Source organism: Grammomys surdaster, unplaced genomic scaffold, assembly GCF_004785775.1.
Source record: "Grammomys surdaster isolate TR1022 unplaced genomic scaffold, NIH_TR_1.0 194, whole genome shotgun sequence".
Lineage (NCBI taxonomy): Eukaryota > Metazoa > Chordata > Mammalia > Rodentia > Muridae > Grammomys > Grammomys surdaster.
This window is the reverse complement of record NW_021604639.1, coordinates 7,372,707-7,390,804: the sequence shown is the minus strand read 5'-3', so window position 1 is coordinate 7,390,804 and position 18,098 is coordinate 7,372,707. Positions and strand designations below refer to the sequence as shown.

The window sequence follows — 18,098 nt, the reverse complement described above, 5'->3', positions numbered from 1 at the left end:
AATGTAGCTGAGCCAATAGGCTACTTGCTTCGTATGCACAAAGCCCTTGGTTCTGTCCCCAGCACTACATAAAACCAGACATGGTGGCACATATCTGTAATACCAGCATTTTGGAGGTAGAGGCCAGGGGACCAGAAGTTCCAAATAACTGTCAGCTACATAGCAAGTGCAAAGTCAGCTTGGGATACATAGGACCCTGTCTGAGAAACACAAGTTCTGTTTGTGCATCCAAGGTTCCTAAAAGCCCCAGCAGGACCAGCAGCTTACTACAACTTCCACGTAGGACTGCTTCCTACAAGAACTACACTTTGAGTCTTAAATGTACCCTCCTCAAGCCCAGGCTCATGTGTTGAACACTTGTTCCCGAGCTGACAGAGCTCAGTGATGGATAGTGATACAAGTTAAAGGCAGTAAGTTTGGAAACTCCGAGGAAGAGCAGTCACTGCGCAAGTAGTCACAGTGCTGAGAGCTCATGACTGTATTGACTGTGTCATGTCTAAACGATGGGTTTCGCTGCCCTTCTATGGCTCTTCCATTCCTCCTATGTCCTCTTCTGTGGTGCTCCCTGAGCCTCAGAGTGGGAAGAGAATTTCAACTGGCAATAGATGCACTATGTCTAGCTCGAGGTAATGAATGGATCATCCACACCTCTTTGTTGGTTGTCCTTCAAGTTAAGCATGGAGGCAAGTTTAAGGGACCTGGGTGTGAATGACTCTGTCTCTCTGTCTCTCTCTTATCTTGCTCTGTGTGTGTGTGTGTGTGTGTGTGTGTGTGTGTGTGTGTGTGTGTGTGTCTGTCTCTTTCTCTTTCCCTCCCTCCCTCAATATCTCTCTCCCTCTCTCCCCCTCCCTCCTTCTCTCTCTTTCTCTCTTCTCTCTTCTCTCTTCTCTCTCTTCCACTAATTATCTCTTACCATCCAGAAATTTCATTGCTGTCTCTCTCCAAGACTCGCAATTCAAACTCTGAACCTGTATAACTCTCTCAAGTTCCCACATTCATGGAAATGGAGACCTCTCCAAACTATCTTGAGAAGCTCAACTAAGATCCTCCCTCACTACTCAGAACCCTCATGGTGTTCCTCCTGCTTAGAGCATGTATCCCTCCCTTGAGAGGAAAGCCTCATAAGCCAACCTGTGAGAAACTATTTGCATTCAAAACCTCTACTACAGTGGTTCTTAAACCAGTGTTGCAATCTTTTAATACAGTTCCTCATGTTGTAGTGATCCCCGGTCATAAAATTATTTTGTTGCTACTTCATAGCAGTAATTTTGCTCTCGTTGTGAATTGTAATGTAAATATATGGTATGCATGATAGCTGTTATATACCTGTCTACATATCACAGACACATCATCTACTGGGTCTTGGCTCATCACTTACTTACAACTGAAAGTTGCCTCCCTGAGAATATAGGTCTCTTGCAATCATCCGGTCAGTGACTGAATTTGAAATCATGCATGTAACTGCAATTGTTTGCAAGAAAGCAATGCTAATTGAAGAATGTACTGGTTAGCTACAGCTGCTCTAAGAATGTAGACTAGTTGGCTTAAATTGGAGACATCTGTTGCCCCACAATTATGAAGACTGGGTCTTAGATCAAGGCGTTGCCAGGGGTTAGACTCTTCTGGACATTTCTCCTTGGCTTCCAGATAGCTTCTCCCAAAATGGTGACCTTACTTTACCCCAGTAACCTCCTGTAAGATATTACCTCCAAACACAGTCCCCTTCCAAGGAACTAAGTTTTAAGACTTCTTATGGATTGTGAGGACAAGGTGAATCTACACGGCAGCTCACTGAGTAATAGCACCTCAGACTGGTCTCCTGTTTAATTGGAAGCTTTCAGGGACCAAACACCTAAGTTTTCTGTATCTCTGAAATCAGCAGAAGATATTTCCTCCCTGCAATCACCAAAAAAAGACATCAAATCATCTTGTGTTTTTCAAAACTCGGTGTTGACCCAGACTCCTCTTAAAAGCGAGAGGAATAGCTTTGCATTGCTTCATGGGACAGGAGCTTTTAAAACAGCACTTGAAAGTTCCTAAAGGTATGTAAGATAAGACCCTTTGCCTTTTTTCCAAAATGCCATTCCCTTCTCCCACCTGCATGCAGGTTAATTAGTTTTCTGACTCTGAGGGTGGCACACGTGTTCATACTTATTTGAGGTTTTACTTAGATAGCAGCAGTATTTACTTAAACACATACCTGCATTCCCTTAGAATATACAGTTCTGAGAGAAAAGTGGGTCAGGCTTGAGGGAGGCCATCTGTCAGAGTGTGTTTTGGCAAAAGGAAACACAAGTAGGGAACTTATAAAAGAGGCTAAGTATTGTAGCCCGAGGGCACCAACGGAGTTCTGTGGACTCCAACTGTCACCCTTCTTTTCGGGTTATGTAATTGTTCAGGATATTCTGGACAGAAATGTATGTGGCCCACAAGAGGGACGACAAGAGGACAAAAACCTCACTTTCAGTTTTCGAAATGAGGACATAACTGTCGCATTCACTTCATGCATTTTTTTTAATAATCTACCCTATAAAAACGCTTGGCACTTCTTAGAGGCAAATGGTAAGAACAAGTTCTCAGATATTTTAGCAGTGATCGCTTTTCATTAAAATTTCCAGTGCACGTGTTATGTCACATGAATGAGTTTTCTAGGTAATTGGTATGTCGGTGCTGTAAGAGATTCTGTTTACTTTATCCTGCTTGGTTTAAAGGGAGCGTTTCATTGTGGGGCATAGCTCAGTGGGTGGAGTGCTTACCTACCACCTTACAATCTTTTTGCTGTCTCTGTAAATAAGCAGCATCCTTGGGCTGCAGTGGTGTGAGCAGCCATCATGACTCTAATCTCAGCTTTCAGCTTTCTAGGGATCTCACCTTGGCTCTCACCAGGGGACTCACACTTGGTGGCACTTTTCTGGTTCATGCTTTCACAGGACTCTAAAGATGTTCCTAAAAGACTTGGTCTTTGAGAGTATTGGTTTTGGGGGGTTGGTTAGGCTTTCTCTTTGAGATTATTGGTTGTAATAGGTTGGTTTAGGCTTTGTCTTTGAGATTATTGCTTGTGATAGGTTGGCTTAGGTTTTCTCTTTGAGATTATTGGTTGGTATGAGTTGGCTTTTCTTTTTCTGTAATACCTAGGACTTTTAAAATATATCTGAGTATTCACAATTATAAAATAAGCAGATAACAATACAAAACTGTAAATGGTGATAAGTGGGCCCACAAGTGGATATGCAATTTATCCATCCCAGTCCATACCTATACTCAACGTCTGTCATCCTGACTCTTCTTTACAGATGAAATAACATGCATCCCACCCTGCACTACCCTCTTCTAGTAAACTGATACATTGAGGCTTTGGAGCATGTTTGTTGTTTTGTTTTTCCTTGCCCAGTTACAATTTTTTTAGCACTTTAACCATTAAGTATAATGTACATAATGTGGAAGATTGTGGTTTAGGGACACCTGCATGCTCACATAAAGTACATGACTTTACTATCTATACCATAGCGCACACATGCACACATGAAGCCCACAGCTTCATCTACACAGAATGTGTTTTCATCATACCAGAATTATTCTTCATGACCTCTTCCCAGCCACCCTGTAACCCAACCTTAGGGGCCACCTGATTGCTGTCACCACAAAGCAGTTTGCAGAAACAGTGACATCACAGAGGAAGAACTTTCTTTCACCATGAAGGTTTTTTTGCCTGCTCTGAAATTTTTAAACGCAATCAAGTGTTCTGTACTGTGACTGTTCTCTCTCTCTCTCTCTCTCTCTCTCTCTCTCTCTCTATCTATCTAATGCTTCTGAGTTGCATCCATATCATAATGTATTTTGACAGTACAATCATTTTATTTCATTTTGTTTTATTTGGCTCTGTGCTACGGCATCCTATAAATGTGTTAAAATTTATTTGTCCATTCTTCTGTCGATAGGCATCTAAGATAGTTTGAATTTGGAGTCATGACAGATAGTTTCTACAAGAACCTTTACAATAAAAATACAAACACAGATCCTTTGTAAAGATATTTACTTCATTTGTGTTGAGTAAAAATCTAGAAATGATGTTGATAGGTCATAGGTATATATCTAATGGCTAGCATATCATCCATAGGTTTCTAAAATTTGTCTATTCATATGGGCTTTGTGGCTATCTCTGCATCTTTTACCACATTTTAGCATTACCAGTATTTTTAAACTTGAAGCTTTGCTAAAAGGTGTGGTCTCTATTTACATGTCTCACTCTTGTTTTAATTTGCATTTCTCCAAGCTGGGATGCCTTTTAATGGTGAATTTATTGACAATACATTTCTTTTCTATTGTGAAATTTCTGTTCAAGTATCTTGACCATTTTTAGTAGTTAGATTAGTAGTTCTAACTTTATTAAGTTAGAAGGATTCTTACACTCTGGATACAAATAAACTCTGGGAATTCTAAGTACAAAATCCCAGTCTATAGATTCCTTTTTGCTTTTAACAGTATGGTTCGTTCTTATTAAAATTTTGTTTAGTTGAATTTTTATTTACAAACTTTTAATTTAATCATATTTGCCTTGTGATTTCAAAATTACTTTGAAATTTATTAGGGCCTGTTTTATTTCTAAGCAGATTATCTATCTTAATAAGTGTGCTGTGATATCATGAGATGAAAAAAGATACTTGTCTTGTTGATCAGAGTATTTGGTGCATGCCACTGAAATCATGATAGCTCTGTGCTCTGCTTCAGCCTCTTCTGCACACCATCTCTCCTCCCAGCTTTTCCTCTCAGTGACTGAGAGACGAATGTTACAATCTCAATGGTCCTTTATTTGTCTACCCTTCAGCTTGCATTTGTTAGTTTTTGATGTGTGCTGCTTGAAACTCTAAGTGACTGCACTCTCAGGGTTATCCTTTTTAATGGTTTATTGTGATTACATGTCTTTTTATTCATGGGAATTTCCCGAATCTCAAGACTTACGATATCTGTTGTAAATTCAGCCCTTTCCCTTCCGTGTGATTAGTACCTTCGTGGTATATCTGTTCTTCAGTATGTTTCAAGCTGCTGATCTACTTCCCATTTATCCCATATGACATCTGCTCCTCCCTTTTACTCATAGTTTTTTCTGTTTTTTGTTTACACTTTATTTTATACTGTAGGATTGTTAGTTTTTATTTGTTTGGTTGGTTGGTTTGCTCTCTGTTTTGGTTTTGGAATTTTTAGGCCTAGTCTCACTCTGTCACCCAAGGGAGCCTGGAATTCAGTATACAGTGCCGTGTGAACCGGACAACCACAGCCTTCCAGCTTTGACCTCTCTACTGCTGGATTACCGATTACTGGCATGAATCACTATACCCAGCACCGAATAGTAATGGTCAATGCTTTATTTTATTTTATGTTTTTGTTTGTTTGTTTGTGTTTTACTTTTTAGCTGTATTGCTATTTTTAGTGATAGGTTAAATTTTTTAAATATTCTTATTTAGTCAATCACTAAGTAAGCATCCCTAATCTCTAGTACGAGTGTTTTGTTTTAGATATTACAGTTTGGGGCTTTAAATGTTTCATTTTTAGAGTTTTGTTTTTCAATTTTTGCTTCTTTGCCAAGATTCCATCTACTTACTCATTATGTCCATGGTTTCTTTAAAATTATTTTTGTGTTTCTTTGTTTGCTTTTGTTTGTTTGCTTTTGAGACAGGATCTTAATATGTATCTTTTGTTGGACTGGAATTTGCTATGTAGACCAGGCTGGCCTCAAACTCACAGAGATTTTCCTGATCCCAAGCTCTGGTATTAAAGGCATGCACCACTGTGCCTGGCTTCATTAAACATTTTAAATCTCCCTATACCTTCCATATAAAGCCCTGACTGCCAATTCCACCATCATCGTATCTTATGCCTGAGCTTTTCCTGCCCATGGTTCTGGTTTCTGGCCTTTCACGCTCAGTGTTATCATTATTCTTGCTTCTGTCTCTAGGCATCAAACGATGTATAGTTGAGAATTTGGATTTTACACTGTTTCTCAACTTTTCTTTTGGTAAGCGGCTTGTTAGTAGCCATAGGCTTGCTTATTTCAGGAGCGGGGATAACCAGTCCTAAGACATGACCTTTCTATGATCCCAGACAAACATAAACTTTCCCCTCTGACTGAATGGAACACTTGCTTTTGTAACTCTTCCTCCAGCATTAAGATCCCCTGAAGGGGAAAGCTGTTCTCTGCCAGGATCACACTCTCCCCTCGCTCCTTTATTGCTAAAGCTTCCTTCTTCTGCCTTCAAACGCCACTTGTCTTAATGGCACAACCTTTGTTCTTTGCTTAGATCAGTTTGTGGATATCACTGTGGACTTTGTAGGGTCTGTTTTTCTACTAGAAAAAAAGATTTCCCCGTTCTCAGACACAGCCTTTGTTCACTACCTGCTATCCAAACTCTACAGTCATTTCATATAGTTTGTCTTATTTTGACATCGATTACAGTGGGGGCAAGTCATCAAGTTTGTCATGACCAGTAACATTTCCCACCCTTATTAATGAGCCTTCCTCCTTGCTCTCTCTAGGCATGGGCTTGGGATCCTGTAACAACATGCTCACAGCTTCTCTGCTCACAAAAAAAAGGAGATAATAGTTCCTCTACAGCTCCCACTCTTTATTTAAATGGAAGCAACAAGACAAACTGAACAGTTACCACATCCATCCTGTTCTTCATCACGATGATGTCAAGTTAGGGCTTTGGCTTTGGAAAGTAAAGGAGGGAAAATCACTCTGTTTTCTCATAGGGGGATATTCCTCAGCAAGGTCTGTCACTGAGTTTCAGCTAGCCATGACCATTTCTGTTTATGAGTACAGTGCAAGGGATTGCTTTTAGAGAAAGCACATGTACTTTTTCTCCTAAATAATAATCTTTAAGTCTTTTAACCATAATATTATTATCACATGACTCTTTTTTTATATGCCTTAAAATCAAGGGTAACACTTTTCTCCTGGTTTTAAATATATGGTAGATGATGAAACACACACACACACAGAGACACACAAGCTATTTGAGGGATGGAGCAATGACCTGTGGCTGAGAGCATTTACTACTATTGTAAAGGACCCAGGTTCAGTTCCCATCACTCATATGGTGAGCTACAATTATCCATAACTCAAGTTCCAGGGGATTCAATACTCTCTTCTGATCACCAAGGGCACCTGGCAGGCACATGATACACATACATATAAGCAAAGGAAACTTTCATACACATAAAATAAAGAAATCCTTTAAAATACATAGGATATTCAGCCACCCTTTACTTACTGTCTTTGACATGGTGGTGTTATATTTTAATCTAAGAATATTTAATGGGCTTATAAAATTATACAAATTTAAAGTATATCATGTTATTATTTAATAGATTTATATATACATCTATTGTACAATTATCATAATTGGGTTAATATGCCCATTCTCACTTGGAGTTACGTGTGTGTGTGTGTGTGTGTGTGTGTGTGTGTGTCTGTGTGTGTCTGTGTGTGTCTGTGTGTGTATAAGGGCATAAGATCTATTCTCATTAAGCTGCAAATGTTCAATGTGTTGCTGTTACCTACAGCCATGATGCTGTTCATTAGGGAATCAGAACCTTGTCCTGTTATACATGAAAGCTTTATGTTCTTTGACTGGCATCTCCCCACTCACATCCCAGAATTTTCAGATTGCACATGTAAATGAGGTCATACATCATGTATCTTTTACTACAAAGCCCATAATTTCAACCATATGGGGGCAAAATGCATGGATTCCTCCTTTTTCCTGCTGAATGACATTCTACTGTGAGGGTGAACCGCACTTTTGTTTATCCATTTATCTATCAGTAGATACTTGAACTCCCATCTCTAGGCCACAGTGAAGTGAAACTTTTAGTTCTTTGAGGTATAGACCTATGAGGGGGATTGGTATGTCCACAGCAATACACTGCTTCATGTTATCATCAATGCAGCTCAGGATTTTTACTCTCCCTACACCTATACCAACACTCTATTTTCTGTCTTGTTTATGATAGCTGTCCTGTAAGTGTGGTGCACTGTTTCATTGTAGTATTCCTTCCACTTGCTCTCCCTCAATAACTACTGCCATTCATCACTGTCTGCTCATTAGCCAGTAGAGAATCTTCCTTGGAAATATACCTGCCCATGCCCTTTGCCTTAAACATGAACTTTAGATAAACAGTAAGTACTTTTCCTGGCTTATACATCCCTCACACAATATGGAGAATATATGTACACTGAAAAACACTCTTCATCTGACATTCAGTTTTAACTGGATGCACTCTTTTTGTTTGATAGACATGAAAAAAAAACAGCAACAGCAAAAAGCAAAGACTTGAATGGATTTAAAATAGTCTTTATATATTTCACAGTTTTTCCCTAAAATAGTTTGGTGTATTTTGTAGGTGTTTTGCTGGTATTCCTGCTTTATTAAAAAAATTATAATTTCATTTTGAGATCCTCCAGACAAAATCATCTGAGCTTCACAGTCTTTGTGCAACGTTATTGGACTCACTTAATGAAATTATAACTCAAGCAAGGTATTTCATTCTGTCGGAGTAAATGAGCTTGTGTGGCGAGAGCTCAGGGGGGAGCAAACCCTCCACTGTGTTGACCCTTCATGTTTGGTAGAATGAAGGAGGAGCGGGCACTTCATATTAGAGTTATTTATTGTTCTCTTTCTGTGAACACTATATTGGTGCCTGTCCCTACTGGAAACAACAGCTGTTAACAGGCTCTGAGATGAATTTCAATGTGATCTCCCCTGGCCTTGGGAAAGATTGTCTAAAGAGAAAATAGGCTCAGCCTTGGAAGAAAAGAACAAATCCCAACCTGGGTCTAGTTGCCTGAAGGCTAAGGGCAGTTAAAAAAGCACCAGTGAGTACTTTCATGGGTATCTGCTCTTAGATCAAGGTATGAGTGTAAATGGGAATACTGGTACAGGCAGGACTCCTCTGTAATAACAAGACGAGATCAGAAGCCATGTTGAACATGGTAACCCCTCTAAAACATCTTGTCCTGAGGTAAGGAAGGCAGCAAAGGAAAAGGAAAGGGTTGTTCTTGGCCAAGCCCCAAGGAGCCTAAGAGGAGATCAGAAATACCTCTGATGCAGTCTGCACCACAACAGACAAGCAATGGTAGCACTTTCATCCACGGCCCTTTAATAACTACGGTCCAGATTCATAACTAAATGAGAGCTGTGCAGACACAAGGAGAATCTGTGCTGAGACATTCTGAGAATCCCCTGACTTAAGTCTCTGGCAAGCTTTCTAGAGAGTGGGTGCTGTAGGTGCTGTGTGAGCAGATCCCTACAGCTTCTGCAGTATCGCTTGTTTGGTGGAAACTTTGAAAATAATGAACTCTGATTCCTTTAACTACTAGTTTCACAAGAGTGAGTCCCACCTAGAATTCCATCACCTATATGTTTAGGAGGGAAATTGCCACTTTGGCATGTTGATGGATGCCACAAATGCTAGTCTCTGGGAGGCTGAAGTAGAAAGATAGCAAGTTCAAGGCCAGCCTGGGCTACAGAGTGAGATGCACATCATCCAGGACAGGAAGCATGCAGAAAGCCACTTAGTTATTCCTGGGCCCCTGGAATTCCATCAGTGTCAATGACACTTGACTATCCCCAGGATAGATTCAATATATGTGTGTGTATGTGCATATGTGTGCGTGTGTATGTGTGTGTGTGTGTGTTTCTCAGCTTCTACTGTTTTATGTCACATCTATACCTCAAGAGCTCAGAGTAAGTTTTCCACAAATGAAGGGATGTTGGGAGAACCCTTGCCTTTATTGGGACAAGTCTCCTAATTCGGGAATTGTTTTACTGGATTTTGATTATTTTAGGAATTTTCCTTATATGGTAGGTGTTAGCTCACTCACCTGCAAGTAGATGAAGTGTTATTATGCTGAAGACAACTATTTAAAGTTTTCAGAGATGTGGAACAGGGGCAGAGAAGATGCCAAAAATAAATGAATGAATGAAGGAAGGAAGGAAGGAAGGAAGGAAGGAAGGAAGGAAGGAAGAAAGAAAGAAAGATGGAAACCATAAGGTTTTAAATTGAATGGAGAGAGGAATTTGATAAAAATGCTGTCTGAAATTCAATAAAAAAAAATGGAGCCACAATGAAGTATCTGCAGCCACGATGACCTTCTCACCTCTCCTTTCCAACCTCTTGGTAATAAGAACATTAGAAAGCTCTGAGTTTTTCTGAAACTCCATGTCAAAAGTGCATCTCTTCTTCTTCTTTCTCTTTCCAGACAAAGTCAGCATATTGTCAACCTTCCTCGCTCCTTTCAAGTACCTCAGTCCTGGCACCACAAACACGGAGGATGAAGACAATCTAAGTAAGCAGCCCTTCTCTTATGGAGAGGTCCTCCCTGAATGTGTATGGGGGTGGGAGTGTCTTTCTCTGTTTCCTTGAAGACTTGGAGAGGGACTGATTGGTCTTCTCAACTACAGGAGCTCCTTCTCTCTCCTCCAACAGGCCCATCTTCCCCAGTTCCATCCCTACCCATAGTTACATCCTTACCCATAGCCCCACTCTCCATACTCTCACAGTTACAGGAAACTATCACCACCCAAGGTATGGAGTCTTTACCCAGTCTCACTCTCCCTAAAGCCCATCTTCACCTGCAGGACCAGAGGCACACAGATGTTTATCCTCACAAAACCTATGCCTACAGGCAATCTCATCATTACCATAGTACCAGCATTACCTGGAATCTACCCTGACCAGCAGCCCACCCCAGCTGTAGGACCAAATTCATACTGAGCCCTCACCCAGAGTCTCATGTTCATATAAGGTGCTATCTTCCCTTGTAGTTTCTCATCCTTACAGTTGAAGTTCTGATCCCATTTGGAACCCCAGTACCACTTGCAGATCTACCCTTAACTAAAATCCCAGCACCCACTACAGCACCATCCGTATCAGATGTACCTCCTTCTCATCCACAGTCGGAGTCTGTGGAGTCTCACTCCTGTCCAAAGCCTCATATTTCACCTAGAATCTTATCACCACCAAGATATATACCCTTACCTGAAATCCCAGTCTCATATTACATCCTGTCTTTATATGGAACTTTTTTCTTTCCTGGAGCCCCCATCCTTATCATAAGGATAAGAAAATATCAGTAATGCATAACCAAAAACCCCAAGGAATGTAGGAAATGAACTAATTTTCTTAGACTATTCTCTTTTCTCTACCCTTCATTTTCTCCTTCTAACTACAGAAAAAAAAATTAAAAATGATTGTAGTATCATGGTGTCTCAAGAATGGATTTTACAGTTCTTTAAAAAGAAAAAAGAAGGTCAACTAGGGGTTTTCTATTGAAACATCTCTAGTGCATGAAGCTGGAGAAGAATAGAGCATCATTAAAGTTTGGTGTTGAAGCTGGGTTAGAGAAAGGGGTCATATCCATCTCATCTGCTTACATCAATAAAGAGAGCTCAGAACAGAAACTAGCAGAGAGAGAAAAGGGAGTCAGAGGAGAGAAGAAACAAGAGATGAAGGAGAGAGGAGGGGAGGCAGAGGAAGGAGAGGGAAGGGAGGGGAGAGTAGGAGAGAGGAGAGAAGAGGAGAGTAGGGAAGGGAAGAGGAGAAGAGAGGAGGGGAGAGGAGAGAAGGGGGAAGGAGAGGAGAGGAAAGAAGGGGAGGGGAGAGGAGAACCAGAGAATTGCACACCTCTTACCTATGGCATATTGTCAAGCATTTTAAAAAGAAGGCCAAACATTTCACAAGAACATCTCTCTGAATTTAATATCACGTAACAGATGGGCTCCTTTTTCAACTAAAATGAGCTAAGAATGTACTTGTCATGAGACAGGGAGGGGGCAAGGTGCTATTGATGGTTGCTAAGATAATTGGCTGAATCAAGCAAACACTCTGGCAGAGATTTCCATGAGAACTTCGGTCCATGTTGTCACCAGCCTCTACAAATCAAAACACATTATTGTGGGCATCCCTCTCCAGGCAACCATTAATGCTATTGGACATGGAAATTTCTTCCTGTAAGTAGTCACTTTCCTCATAGCTGTGACAAATGACAACAAAAGCAGCTCAAGGAAGGGAGGGTTTATTTTGGCTCACAGTTCAAGACTATCACGTTGGGGCAGTCACGGCTGCAAAGCACGAAGTGGCTGCTCACATTGCAGCCACCACAGGGAGGCAGAGAGGGATGAATGCAAATGCTCAGCTTACTTCTTCTCTTTAAGTTCAAGATCTCAGACCATGGGGTGATGTCACCCAAATCTAGGGAGGGCCTGCCCCACTTTCTTCAGCCAGTCCAGAAACTCCCCACAAAGGAGCCCAGAATTTTTTCTCCTAGGTGATCATGTCTAGATCTTGTCAAGCTGGCAGTGAAGAGTATTCATCATACTTCCTACACCACTGCCCAGAAGTAAAGTTGAGAGAGTTCAGAGGTCAGAACCTTGTCAGATGTTCACAATCTTCTGCTCTGACCTTTTCATTCCTAAAGGAAGGCATAGAAGGGTGAGGGATAGGGGGAGAAACTGACTGGGCTTAGATGTGGGCTCCTGACCATCTCTAGGCTGCCCTCTTAGCAAAACCTTGGCATGTCATTGTGTATATCTTCTTGTGGTGGTCTGAATTTAAAGGTTTCCAGATCGGTCAAGTTATGAATTACTATCTCAGAAACCTTAGAAAGAGTGAGGGGAAAAAAAAAGCATAGCGTATGTGCCGAGTTTCTTTTTTCACACGAGGAACGCTTTCCTGCTGGCCGAATCAGAAGGAAAAGAAAGGGGAGTTAGGTAGGAAACTTTGGGAGAGAGAGAGAGAGGGAGAGGGAGTGCGGCAAATGGATTCTAACTTTCAGAAACTCAGGAGTCACTTTTATACTTGTATGTAGTAACTAAAAGCCCAACATCTTAAGAAACCCAGGATCTTTGTAAAGCCAGTGCTCTGTCCAGAGGACACACATAGATACACACACCACCACCACCAGCAGGAGCTTCTTTTCTGGGCAGCTGTAGCATTTGACTCCCTCCTGAGGCTGACAGGAAAGTAGAGGCCTGGTTTAGGGTCAAGGAGTTCTGTATGCACGCTCACTCTTGGGCTTGTGAGCTTGCAAATAGGGGTAGGGGTGTTATCAGCATGGAAGGTCATAGAGTTGAGGAGAAGCAGGGACATAAAACACAAGAAAGCTTAATCAAGGACAGATGACACTTTCAACTAAAGCCATTTTCCTCAGATTTGGTTTACTGGCTAATGGAAAGAAACATATTGATAAAAATAACTTTTAATTTTATATCAAAATACTCTTGAAGTGTTCATGGGGCCTCATTGTTGATTAGTGGATTCATTTATTTTGTGTGTGTGCATGTGTGCATGCACATGTGTGTACAAAGACTGTGCATGTATATGTATGTGGAAGCCAGAAGAGGATATTACATGTCTTCCTGTATCGTCCTGCCTTCAGTTTTGTTTTATTTTGTCTTGTGCTATGTTTTTTGAGACAGCATCTCTTCGCTGAACCTGAAGCTCATGTCTCTGTCAGGCTTTATCTGTCAAACAGGCTCTGGGATCTGTCTTTGTCTACTTCCCATTGTTGAGGCTAAGGATGCCCGTAGTAGCTACTAGCTTTAACATTCACAGTGGAGATCAAAATGTTGGTCCTCATGTTTACATAGCAAGCATGTTACTTTCTCTCTAGATGCTGTTAATTCATTTAGAAAATTACTTTTATATGTTTGCATTTGGTATGTATATGTCCCTAGTGTGAATGGCATTCATGTTTATCTATGTATGTGTGGCATGACTGTGTTTGTCATGTGTATTTCTGTAGTCTGTGAGAGTGGCAGATATGGTGGATGTACAAGTCTGTGTACATATGTGTAGTGGATGTGAACATATATGTGGAAGCAAGGATGGGAAGACAAGTCCACTCTAAGCCCCATGCCTCATACATTTGCACTCTCTGAATGTGTTGTTCTACCTGCTGCTCTAATACATAGAGAACATTGGTATCTAGGAGCCGATCAACAGTAGGTTGGAGCTGAACTGAGAGACCCTCATGCAACCCTACGTTTTCAACACTTGTCTACCATCAGTATTCTGCCCTGAGAAGGCTTCCTTGTAACACTGAACAGAAATGTGTCCCTCTTTACTCTGCCCCCCTCCCCCTGCTCAGAAGTTGAGATTTGGCCCAGATTCAATGACAAATAACTGAGACCAAGGGCTTCCTATCACATTTGGGCTCAGAGGACAGCTATCTGCTTTTCCCTGAATCCCATGCACACTTAACACAGCTTCATAGGTTACTGGTGACAAGCCTTTGAAGAAGGCATCTTCTACCAGCTGCTTGATCTGACAAACTGCCACACCCACATACAACCAGCAAATGCCAAGCTTGTGCCACCTTGTGCACACCTCAGCCTGAACCTATCTGTCAAGCACCCTACAGTTTAGGCTATCTCCTGCCCCTCTACACACCAAATCCTCCCCACTGTCTGGAGGAAGAACTAGGCTGCCTGCCTTTCTGCTGTTGTTAAGTCCTGTCATCTGGGAGGAGCTGCTCTGTTTTTAAAACCAGGGCTGCTTGGCAGCCGAATAACCTTCACCAGGAACAATATTATCTCTTCAAATGTAGCGTGGCGCACTGGATGGCTGGCTCTCCAGAGCCCTCCTGACCCACAGACGTGACAGTGCCATTACCAGTGATGCATACAATCCCAATGATGCCAAGCCATGAGAGGAAGCCGGGTGTACATAATAACCGGGTAGAAGATTCTGGCCTGCTAGGGAGCCAGCAGAGAAGGAGGAGGTACATAAATAAATACACAAGCAAGCACGGCTTCTTAGAGATGATAGCAGTATGATCCCATCTCAGACACGACTGCCACCTGTCTAACCATTCCTGAATGTCATCAGCCCCGGTCATCAAACTTAATAAATTGCAAATAACAGAGTTATTTTGGAAAATAAATATGTAGCCACAGCTATGAGAATATACAATTTTTTTCCTTCTTGTCCAAAATGCAATTCCTTCATGCATTGGACCTTTAGACTTAGCGTTATAATTGCAGACACATTTTGTCAAATGAGATAATGTGCTTATAAGGCTCTGGAGGAGAATCCAGGTGTGAGAGAAGCAGAATGGAAATAATTTCATTTTTCATTTTCCTGTACAGATGCCTTCCTGACTTAGACATTTTCTTTCCGTGCCTGGTGGTCTTCAAATTGCTCATGATTGTTCTATTTCTGTTGCTTATGGTATTTATCTAATGCCCGTCTGAAGTTATTTGCTTGCTTTTTCCCCTCTAATTCCCACAATGGGAAGACACATCCATGCAACTCCCTGAAAAGACCGTATGGAAGTCAAAGTTCAGAGATGTCTCTTTTTTTATTATGATATCTTGAAGAATGAGGTGATTCTCCATTATGCCAAGGCAGACGAACATAGAGGTGGTCTCCTTGGGAACAAATATCATCAGGAAAGATGTTTGGAACCCAAATCAGGCATGTTCTAAGGGGAGAAGGGGGTGAGACTATGTGTATCAAGTGAAGTTGGGGATAGCTATCTGTCATCCCAGAGTTACTGCATCATTCTACTCCCATTCCTGGCTCCTCAGCAACCTGACCTATGTCTGATATGCTCATGAATATGCACTTGTACACATACATGTATGTGTATCTGTGACAAGGTTACCCAAGATCTAATTTACTCTCTCATCCAATAAGCACATGCTGATTCAATCCCAGTTGCCTCCAGTGAAAGGAATACATTTACAATATGCCCGAAATGGGAGTACCTACCAGGTAGGAAGAACAGAAGCAGGTAGAAAGTCCCCATGTCCCCTCACAACCCAGGTATGTACACATACTATCAGAGTAAGAATCCCAGTTCTCACAGCTAACCATTGAACTGATCATGGGGTTCCCAATGGAGGAGTTAGAGAGAAGACTGAAGGAGCTGGAGGGTTTTACAGCCCCATGGTGAAAGCAACAATACAAACCAACCAGAGCTCCCAGGGTCTAAACCACCACCAGCCTGGGAGCACTTAGGGAGGGACCCATGGCTGTATATGTAAGAGAGAATGGCCTTGTTGGGCATAGGTGGGAGAGGAGGTCCTTGATCCTGTGAAGGCTGGATGCCCCAGTGTGGGGGAATTGAAGGGTGGGGAGGTGGGAATGGATGGGTGAGGGGCCACACCCTCACAGAAGCAGGAGGAAGGTGGATGGGATAGGGGACAATGGGGAAAGGGGATAACATCTGAAATGTAAATAAATAAAATATCCAATAAAAGATTAAAACAAAACAACAACAACAAAAAGAGTCCCAGCTCTGCCCTGGGAGTTGACAGTGGAGGATCCACAGTGTCTACACAACCCTCCACATTTGAGTGTAGGATACAGGGATCACCCCCTCCAGTCCCCAAGCACGTATCTTCACATGTAGCTCTTCAAGTCTGTGTTTAAAGGTCAGAGATTTATTTTTTGATCTCCTGACTTTTTTAATCCATTGATTATTACATGTAACAATTGGGTGCATAAAACCTATTAACGAAATGGTGAAAAAAATGAATATAATTTCCCGGGTCAAGGGAGGGGAGTGAAGCATATTTAATGCTTTCTCTGTGAAAAGGAAAATATGAATGTGTGATGTCAGAGTTAGCACTATGAAGAGCTCACAGGAAGGGAAGTAGTAAAGTACCCACATGTAGCTTGCACCTAGGTATGAGCTGAGCTGCAAATGTATATGCATATCTGCAGGCAACATTAGATTAAGGAACGGTCTTTCCGTCTCCAGCCTTGTCACAAGAGGAGTGTTACCAGTGTCTGTATTGCTCCCACTGACAGAAAGGGGCCCAAGAAGAAAAGATAGGGCTTTTATTCACATGAATGGCCATACAGGCAGTGCAGTAAGCTCTCATGAGAGTGAATATCTGCCTTGTCGAGCAAAGGAAGAGACTAGGAATGTGTTTTGTTCTGCTCCTAGGGAGCTGGTGCTGTTCTTTGACTAACATCTCTGGATGGTAAGATCAATATCTCTCATCCAGCACACCAGAGAAATCAGAAAATGATTAACCCTTCTCTCTGGAATATCCTGGGATTTCTAGGGAAACTGTTGAAAATCACCAGGAAATAAAATAGTCATGAAGAGAATCTGGATACAGATACAAGTAGGGGTCCTGAACTGTTTCCCTGCTGCATTTTAAAGTGCCCCTGTGGGGACTGTTTTACTAAGCCTAACAGATGGATGGATAGATGGATGGATGGGTGGATGGGTGGATGGATAGATGGATGGATAGATGGATGGATAGATAGGTAGGTAGATAGATAGATAGATAGATAGATAGATAGATAGATAGATAGATGACAAATAGATACATAGTGTACAGATAGAGATATTTCTATATTCACTTAACTTATCCCCACTCAACTGGTGAAACAAATTCAAGTAAAAAAATCTTCAGTTTCTTTCATTTAAAGAAATGAAGCTTACACAGAGTGATCTAAGATCCCAATAAACCTAAACAAAGGACAAAGGCATCATGTGATCTCTCACCTGCTTGACTCTTAACCTGTGAAGTGGCCACTGACAGTTCCCAGAACAGAGACCACAGCCTAAGCCTAGATGGGCTCTGAGGTTCTTGCTGGACATTGAAAATTGGATAACCAAAGCATGTTTGTATTGGTAATATCACCATGTGTAATGTCATACCAGAGAGTCTAACTTGTATATAAGATAAGGACCCACATATGTTCTTTTTAACCAACTGCTATTAATTATTATTAAGGAAGGAATTCACAGAGCCTGGCAGGTAGTTCATATGGTTCTGCTTACTTTATGAGCAAAGGCGCCTGAGTTTGACATCCAGCACCCATGTGAAAAGTAGGGTGCTGGGAGCCCCGATAATCCCAATGCTCAGGAGGCAGAAACAGGGGGATCCATGGCCATCCAGCCTAGCCTTCTTGGAAAGTCCCAGGTTCACCCAGGTTCAACTGAAGACCCTGTGTCAACTGGAAAGGACACTCAACATCAAACCTTGGTCTCCACACTTGTGTACACACACACACACACACACACACAGAGAGAGAGAGAGAGAGAGAGAGAGAGAGAGAGAGAGAGAGAGAGA

At 41.6% G+C, this 18,098-nt stretch overlaps 1 protein-coding gene across 1 annotated transcript in view; it reads left to right on the top strand.

Moving 5' to 3' along the window:
- Adarb2 (adenosine deaminase RNA specific B2 (inactive)) overlaps window positions 1-18,098 on the top strand; it is a 530,291-nt gene that overhangs the window by 341,812 nt on the left and 170,381 nt on the right. The window contains exon 2 of the mRNA XM_028769889.1: window positions 10,262-10,348. Coding sequence (XP_028625722.1) covers window positions 10,262-10,348 — 87 coding nt within the window. The remainder of the gene's footprint in view (window positions 1-10,261; window positions 10,349-18,098) is intronic.